This window comes from Frieseomelitta varia, unplaced genomic scaffold, assembly GCF_011392965.1.
Source record: "Frieseomelitta varia isolate USP_RPSP 00005682 unplaced genomic scaffold, Fvar_1.2 scaffold_207, whole genome shotgun sequence".
Lineage (NCBI taxonomy): Eukaryota > Metazoa > Arthropoda > Insecta > Hymenoptera > Apidae > Frieseomelitta > Frieseomelitta varia.
Genome location: NW_025109828.1, coordinates 1,198,956 through 1,208,347, shown reverse-complemented (window position 1 = coordinate 1,208,347; position 9,392 = coordinate 1,198,956). Strand labels below are relative to the sequence as shown.

The window sequence follows — 9,392 nt, the reverse complement described above, 5'->3', positions numbered from 1 at the left end:
AAAAAAAAAAAAAAAAAAAAAACACACAAAAACACAAAAACGAACGAAGCGAAATGCAATAATTGAAAGAACGCTTCGATCGTAAAGCCTTGCGAAGCTTCCGTGACAAAATTCATCCTCTCGATGTGTACAACCTGATTGTGCTTTTTCACATCATGCTAATGACTCGTATTAAAACTCATTGTCTCGATAGAATTTCGACTGATTTCGAAAATAGTCTACAATTATTTCAACTGCTCGTCGCCCTCAGAGTTGTCACGGTTTTTTTTTGCAGATAAAGTTCTCTCTTTCTGAAACCCACGTTTCTCTCGTTCGATCGAGATTCCTGGCTGAGATCCGACGATCGGTCGATTTTTTCGCCGGTGAGCTCGTGGTACACGGCTGCTCGTGACTAGAACAGTTGCGCGAGACGCGAACAAAAAGATCAGGCTGCGATGCGCCCCTCCGTTTTTCCGACAGACGGCGACAAATCGAAAATGAGCCCGAGCTGCTGTGTTTTGTTCGCGAATATACACCGGTTCCTGCGCGTACAAACCCACAAACAACACAGACACACCGTCTTCTATACACACACACACATGCAGAGGTGCAGGGAAGACTACGTGTGCTTGCGCGCGTATGCGTTTTCATGCGGTACGGATGCATTCAGTCACGGAAGCTCGGTCAGCAGTCCCGATTTCGCTGCATGCAAGAATTCTGTGGTCGCTGCAGTTTCAACACGAGCATCTTCATCCTTTTCATCCTCTCCGCCGTTGCCGCCGCCGCCGTCGTCGTCGTCGTCGTCGTCGTCGTTGGTCGGTATGGCTGGAATAAAAACTACTGATTTATCGTCGACGTTCGGCCGGCTTCGACGAAATTCCGCAAGTTGCAGACTCCCCATCTTCGTGCCGAGTTCTATTAGAGAAAACTCGGAGGCTTCTCGTTTCGTTCAACTAATTTTTTTGCGAGAGGGTTCCTTTCGACGATTTACAGAGTCCTGTCTTTCTTTTTTTTTCTTTTTCTTTTTGAGATTATTTGAAGAGTTGGTAGAATTCGAGGTGATTGGAAAGTAAATAATTCGAGGATTCTCGAACGACGGTTAAATTTTCATAAAATTCGTTTGCAAACGGTGCGAGGGAGATGCCGCTATCTCAGCTGAAGCAAATAGTCAAATATTGAACAAACAGGCTACTCGATAACCAAAAATCTAGCGGAACCGGTTGGTGAAACATACGTCACGAGGCATTCACCCTTTTCCACGCCGCCGTTTCATCGAACATCCAAATCGACCTTTTCCCCGAGCATCCATCAAACGCACACTTTCCAACGTGCGCAGATTTTTCACTCGCATCGGTCCACCGTGGATTCGAAAATTATTCGCGTGCAAGAGTCGCGCTGGAACCATAAATCTGTTCGTCTCCTCGTTTTCGTCGAACTATCGAGGACTAATCAAATGATTTAACCGATTTTCCGTAGAGGAAAAAAAAAAACGGGGAAATAGAAGGGGATGGCGAAGAAAAGGAAATAAGAGAAGTGAAAATGTCGGGGAACGTCAGGAAGAGGGGAAGAGAAGAGGAGGCAAAAGAAAAGGGAGGCAAAGCGTAAGTTTCGAGACAGGTAGCAAAATTGTTATTTCGCACGCGGCGCCGACCACATTCCGGAACGCGGAGCGCGTGAAATGCTTCTTCGTGAAAATGTCCGGCCATCCTTTACGCGTTTCCTCCTTTTTCAAACGCGTTCCCCCCTTTTCCCACTATTTACCCGCTACAGGTACGACCGTAAGAGTCTCTGCGACCGCCGGCGCCGGCGGAAAAAATATGGCAAAACGCATTCCATTCCGATTCAAATGGGAGGAGGGGGGAGACGGGAGACTGAGAGAAATAGCAGGATACTCACAAGGGTGGAAACAGGTTGATCGATATCAGTTCAACGCCACACGATTTCATGGCTAACGCTTGATTCTTTTCCGATTTCAACCCTGTGCGCTGCCTCGATAAAACGAATCCTTGCGCCGAGTTTCCTTTTGTTTAATTTCTACCTTACGGTTTTCCACCCTCGAAAATTCGTTTACGCTTTACTCCATTGGTGTTTTTTCTTTCTTTCTTTCTTTCTTTTCTCGTTTTCTGTCGAACTGAAGAGAAATTTATACGTTTATGTGGCAAACGATTGGTAGAATAATTCGTAGATAAAATAGACAGGGTAAAATTTACGAAAAAAAAGCAAAGAGATGTGCAATTTTTTGGCCGAGGAGGAAGATGTAACAATTAGTTAATTGCAAAATTGCAAAATTTATTTCCAAATGATTGGTAAAATATTCGGAGTAAATAAATAAGATAGACAGGGGAAAATTTACGAAAGAAACAGCGAAGAAATGCGAGATTTTTTTGCAAATGCACACAGGAGAAAGATGGAACAGTCGGTTGAAAAATTCATTTCCACTCGATCTTGTTCAAAGAGCATGACATGGGGGAAACCATGTACCTAAGTCTTGTCGAACGGGAGCGGTGTAAATTATGAAAGATTAAGCCATCGTTTCCTTTGGTACGTCATAATCGATCATAATCAAGGAACATTATCGCTGCAGGAACAGATATGATAAAATAAACGCTGATATCTCGCATCGATCTTTTCGAACGTCATTTGCTTTCTAATCGTAAATCACAAATAACAATTCCTCTAGTTCTAGCTGAAGAAACGAGCAATTATATAACTAAAAGACATATATATAACTAAAAGACTTTGCGGAACTATGGAAAAAATATAAATTCATTTGCGAATTCGGAGGTACGAAACTCTGACATCAGAGAACGAGGCCAGGGACTTCGACTTGAGAAACTTCTCAAACTCGAACAACTCGAACTTCCAAGAAAACATTGCTCTGGAACTGTTTCATTCCCCGCGTTCACTTTCAAAATGAGTTTTTAAGTTTCGCGAAGCGGCGTGCCGTTAACTGAATATCGAAGCGAAACGCCGCGACCTGGAATTCACAATTTCGCGAAGAAAACGAGAAAAATGAAAGAGGAAACAATCGTCAGGCACGCCACACACGCCACGGTGTAAATCTCGTTTGCCAGCAAACGTTGATTTCATCGCTTGCCCGTTTTAAGATCCGCGTTTCAATAACTTAATTATTCGGGACAATTAATTCGGAAATTTCGTTAATCGTCGCAACAAAGTCGACAAACCGAAGGGAGACTGAGGGTGGAAAGGACGGTGGAAAGCATGAAATATCCAGGTTGCGTGACACTGCAATTTACATGGGAGGAATGGAAAGCCTTTAATGCAACGTTAGATGCCGTGACTTTGCCGTGAACGAAGGTACACGAGGAAAGTGCCTAAGACTCTGGCAGAGAAAGGTTCACGAAATTACGAGGAACAGGGACCGAGTTTTTGCCGATCGATATTTCTATACGACAAGAGCCGTCTGCTGTCGTATCGTAAAGATCATTCCGACGATTTAACGTCGAAAGAAACGCAAAGTTAAAGGTGGATATTAAAATGGTTATCTTCGCAGGTGCCTGCCTCGCGGACGTAACGCACAGAAACGACTAAACGTTGGAAGCGTTATGAATTGCCCGGAAAGAGAATCGCTAGGGACGAGAGAAAGAGAAAGGGGTGTACGAGTATGAAAAATATCTTGCTCACGCGATATTGGATAACACGAATCAGTTGAGATTAATCGGCAGTCACGTACGTATATATGTGTGTGTGTGTGTGTGTGTGTGTGTGTGTGTGTACTGTTACGTACGAGCAAAGTCTGATAAGTCAAAATGTTTGAAATAAATCCCAGATTTTTCAAAATTAACAGGCAAAGGTTTTTCTTTCTTTTGTTCGGTTCTTTTCGTGGATGATTTTGAAATGGAAATGGAACTTGCAAAATTAAAAAAGGGACTGGTTCAAGAGATTCGAAGTTAATTGGAAAGAAGGGATATTACGCTGAATTTATTAACGATTGTGTTTTTATTCGAGAGCGAATAACAATCAACGTACATCAGACAAAATGAATATCATCACTGTTGCAAATTGATGGCCGTACAGGGTACTGACTTTAAGTATTTTACCTTGGTATCATGCGAGTTGGTATCTCTTCAGAATTTACAGAGATTAAAATCACTATTAACGTTACGACGTAAAATTTTTAAATTTTCTTTAAATTTTTGAAAAACGCTGTAGAACATCAAAAGTAATTTGAATTATTTGAAATAGATGGATCGATCGAAAGTGTTACGAATCTCTGTGTTATAGAATTATATACATAGATTAGTTTAAATAAAATTACCCGTCATTGCCTGTTATCGCAATTAAATAGGAGAAAAAACAATAGCATAGAACTGAGAAGAATTGGGAAGTGTGTATAAATTCGACGTACGGCATCAGAGACGGAAATCACGGGAGCCATGGGAATCACGATGTGCACGATCCGTTTTACTCGTCTCGCGATTGACAGTGCATTAATTTCGTTTCGATCTAGAGGAAGATGAGCGGCGAGGGGATGGAAGGGGACGAGGGGGAGTCGAAGGGTGAAGCGATCAATCACGTCTCGATTTATTTCCGTCGTGTTGCGACACTGTCTCCTGGCCCTCTGTTTCCCTGCATTCGTAATTGCGAAATGATCGTCGCGCTTGTCGCTCTCCTTGCCGATAATCTCGTGGTCCGTTTCTCCTGCGAGTCATTACGCCCTCTCAAATGATGGCTGGCGCACCACGCGGTTATTTGATCGATGCGACTCTTGCGCACCCCACTCTGCAAATCCAATTGCGTATCGCGGATTTTTTGGGCTGCTCGGAGGAAGAAAGTGATTCGTCTGGACCCTCTCGTGGGTTAAGATCTTTTTTTCAAGAAAGAAAAAACTTTTCTGCCTGTTGAAAAAAAGATTTCTCCAAACAGATCCGTTGCCACTTTGAAAGCGCGTATTACAGTATCGGCAACTTGATCAATTCGTGAATAAAAAACACGACAACGTGGAATAGTTGCCTGTAGAAAGACAAAAGCGAACGACGAGGAAAGGGAAACGCGAACGCATAAAACTGACAAACGCAATTTCCACGACACCCCATCTGCCGTTTAGCAATTTAATTCTTGCGATAAGGGATGCCGGCCGGACGCGAGACACGGGAAAACAAGGAAACACGGCCGCGAGTCATGAGACATCAAAGGGACGATAGACTTTAATTGCGAAATCGAAATCGAAATCGAACGAGGCAAGCGGAGGAGGAGCCTTATTCAACGCGGCAGTGTTGAAACGTCTTCGCCCCGAGCGACGTTCGATTCGCCTCTATTATCCGGCGGGCGCGACTCCCGATTTCGCCCGCGCTGTAAGCCAAGAATTCAACAAGCCGATCGAGACGAATCGATTTCCGATCGGATGTCGCGCGAGCCTTCGGCCGCGATCCGATTGAGATTGCCTCGACCGCCGGCTGCATTGTTTCTCGATCGAACGCATTGTTTTCTATGTCGCAAGCTCGTCGACATCAATCATTGTCTCCGCCACCGACAATTGAACTTTGCCTATCTGTATAGATACAGGCACGACCTTTTCATACCGCGTCCTCTCTCTCTCTCTCTCTCCTTCCCTCCGTACAAAATACAGAATACGCGTTAATTCGCAAGTGGATTTTATACGTTTAATTCGAATGAATTCGAGAGAGTGGAAAGTTGAAAATTACACTTGTACAGTTTAGGGACGATCACCTTTTTAAACTTGATCGTAAATTCTCAGAAAAGAAAACTACCTACGAAGAACGGTAAAGGAAGCATGATCGCGGCACACTTTGACGCGCGTCTGACAATGAAAATCCACAACTATGACTCACACGTCCACCGCGACATGTGAACGCGACGCGTGACATTTCTCTCTGGGAAGCAAATCCGAGAGAAAAAAAGAAGAAGAAAAAAAAAAGAAAAGTTAGGTGAAAAGACGAGAAGGAAGCCCCCTCACGTCCATTAATCCTGTTTATCCCATTTAGAATAGCTATTCCGCGGCTGAAAGAGAGCGAAGCCTCCGAGTGTTCTGTAGATCTTGGTGTATCAAAGTGTCGGTTGGTAACGTCGTTAAGGAAACGAGTGGCTCCATACGTTGCTTCGCTCCGGCTGCAAAAGAAAAGATCTCCAACGGGGTTTGGAGAAACGCGGTAAATCCTTACCTCGCCGGAAGCCACCGCCTCGCCAGGTATGAAAAGCTCCGGATAAACGTTATCGAGGTACCACTTGAACGACTTGCAACCGAGCTTCTTCCTCAGGGCCTTCCGTTCCGATACGTCCCCGTACTTGCCCTGCGAAAATTGCGAATCATAAGCCCGGAAATTTTGCCTAGAACGTACGAAGAGAACAAACGTGTCGGCGGAAATGGTCGTTTCAGGCAAGATCCCGGAAAAGAGGGGGGGAATGAGGCTCATAATCGTAAAGAATAAAAGGAGAGAGAGAGAGAGAGAGAGAGAGAAACGAAACAAGCGAGAAGGAAATAAAAACCACAGGGAAGGAATACACGGAATCCTTTATGGACTCGAGTTTTAAAGCCTCCTAGAGCGGAATAATGGTAATACTTGACCAGGGGACGATTCACGATGCTCGTGCAACGACTCTATTGGACCACGGATGGTCACTTAGATACGTTCATCGAGGATTTTCATCCCTCGGTTTTGTTTGCATTCAAATTTTATTTCATGGAATTCTAAAGGTATACAGAAATCGTTGACTTACTCTATTCGACAGTTACAGTACGGATACCGGATAGAGAAATGGGTAACAAAGTGGTATATTATTTCATTGATGTGTAAATTCACACGCGATACGTGATATGTATAATTATATTCAATTAAGCAACGATTTCTAAAAAATTTTAAATACGTTTCGTTCGACGTTGTCGGAACTTTAACAGGCAAGTATTTCAACTCGATACTTTCCGATATTTTTTGTTTCCTACAAAGCGTCGGAGGGAAAAAAGTATATTTCAAATAGAAAATGGAAAATTCAAGTACGTATTGCGGCAAACCGGTGCTCGACTGATAAAACGTTTTCGATAGCTGTAAAACAATTTTCAGCAATGCTCGAGTAAACTGTTGAATCGCGCTCGAAAATAAAAAAAAAAAATCACTTCAAACGTTGCACGCATGCCAACGTTTATCCAGTAAAATCCAAGTCTCGCGCAAAAGAAGAATTAAAGAAAATAGGCGAGTGCAAAAGTTGATTCACGTTTGAATTATTCAACGGGCTCGATTGGATCTCGTTCGAAAATAAAGGATAGATCGCAGGAATGAAAACAATTTAGTACTCGATTGTCACTCACAAAATAAAATCATACGAGAATGAAAAAAAAAGAGATTCTTCTAAGTATCTGGAAAGTATTTAAATTAATTTGTGCATATAATTTAAAAATTCCATCTTGTGACACATCGAATCGCAGACATCTATTACAAAAATAATTTTATCTCTTTCTATTTTTCATCTCGAAATTTAAAGAAAGATGTACACGGATAGTTTGTAATTATTTTTTAGCTGTAAATAAATAAAGATCGGAATACAAAGGGCTAATCCTTGAAGAAGAAATTAGGAGGACATCGTCAAATTAGGAGAGAATTTTTCTATGTCAGGGAACAGAACGAGAGGAATTCACACAGACAACGAAAAATGGGAAGAATTAAACCACGAAAATCTAGTCTGCGGCTGTTTGATGTTTGATAGGAGGGAAACGATAGTTGGACGGCTTGGTAATAAGAGGAGAGAATTATTCTTGGAGATTAAAAGGCTTAAAGCTCGTTTCATAATGGTGAGATTATGAAAGATTAGTTAGAAGAATTTCGCTCGCAATTGCTCCGATTCGACTCCTCGGCTTCTCGGCTTTTCGGTGGATTGTTGCAGTTGAACGATTCGCGGCAATGCGAGGATTGTCGCTTAAAATCCCAGAGCTACGAAATTCGAAGTGAAACGACGGAAAACCTGCAAGTTTCTTCTCGTTTTATTCCTTTCTTCTATAAAATACGTGCTGTTTTGCTAATTTACGGTAAAATTTTTTCGCGAATTGGAAAGAATTCTAATTTTTATTCCATTAACCGCCCGTAGTCCCTCTCCGTTAACCCGTTTTCGATCGCTGCGTTACGTTACTACATCTTTGTGGTTTCCGCGAGATTTTCGAGACGGGTAATTCGCGCTAAAGGCGAGGCAGAATCGAGATGCAAGTGCAAGAAAGGTCGGAAGAGCGAGGCTGAGTAGCAAGAGTGCTCACCTTGTCGTGACCTATCCTCTGGTAGTAGTACTTGGCGTACTCGTCCAGCCACACTTCGCTCAGCCTTATGCTGTTCCTCTTGAGCACGTTCACGCCGCTGCGCCACTTGTACGGCGAACGCTTCCGGAAGATGTGGCCCACGTGCGAGCACGGCACGATTTCCAAAGTGCCTGGAAACAACAATCTCCATTCGAATTTCGTTCGTTCGTTCGTCCGTAGCAATCTACCCAGCGGAAGCGACTGATTACGGGCGAAAAGAGAATGGGCAGCGAGTTTATTTCGGCAGCAAATAGAAATTATGTTGCCGAAGTCTTCCAGTCGTGCAGTACTCTAGAGTTACCATTCATGGAAAAATAAAAATGGAGAAGTGTCTGGCTGATGTGATTTTATGAACGAAAGGAATGACGATCCACGGAGGGGAAATTTGATTTTCCAGTGAATTTCTTTTGCATTTCTTTAAATGAAAATTTAACTTTCGAATTTCGTTCTTTTTAATTTGGATGTCGTGTTCATTGGAAGTTTGTTTAAACCTTGAAGGCTTCCACCACGTCAAAAAATTCACTTTTTGAATAATAAGAATTATGTGTCACGCATGGATCAGGACACATCGGGATTTTAGAGACATAATTAAATAGAGCATGGCCAAAGAAAGATTTGGTCTTTTAATCTCAATTAATTGCTATGCAAGGGACGTACTCCGAAATCCCTCTAAGACAGAGTAACTTCTCTTTTCCTGGCGAATTTTTACTATAGAAATTAACAAACGACACGGATATTGCGTTATTTTCAGATTTGAGGGACTTTGAAACGCCCTATTCTTTCAAGGGGAACAATTTTCCAGAACTTGTCGAACCGAGACTATTCTCTCGCTCGTATCAATTCCAGAGCAAATTTCTGTATTGGTATTGCACGTACCTCCGCACATCCAGGTCTTGAAGGAGAGTTCGAGATTCTCGCCACCCCAAATATCGAACCCGCTGTCGTACGTGCCGAGACGCTCGAAGAAAGCCCGATCTATCGAAAAGAGGCCTCCGGCCATCGTCGGTGACCAGACAGGCTCCGCGGGATTCTTGTGCCTCTTTTTCTCTCTTTCGGGGACTGCGTGCCAATTGAACTGATAGACAGAAAATCAAGGTATCTTGGAGACATTGAGAGATTGCTCAAAGTCCATGGCTATGGAGATGGCCTCGAA

The 9,392-nt window shown here is 43.0% G+C and overlaps 1 protein-coding gene across 7 annotated transcripts in view; it reads right to left on the bottom strand.

The window, feature by feature from the left end:
* LOC122527015 (putative polypeptide N-acetylgalactosaminyltransferase 9) overlaps positions 1-9,392 on the bottom strand; it is a 264,654-nt gene that overhangs the window by 11,590 nt on the left and 243,672 nt on the right. For all 7 annotated transcript variants that reach the window (XM_043650793.1, XM_043650788.1, XM_043650787.1 and 4 more), the window contains 3 exons: positions 9,116-9,314; positions 8,201-8,370; positions 6,123-6,251 (listed from right to left, as the gene is read on the bottom strand). In XM_043650793.1, the coding sequence (XP_043506728.1) occupies positions 6,123-6,251; positions 8,201-8,370; positions 9,116-9,314 (498 nt within the window). The remainder of the gene's footprint in view (positions 1-6,122; positions 6,252-8,200; positions 8,371-9,115; positions 9,315-9,392) is intronic.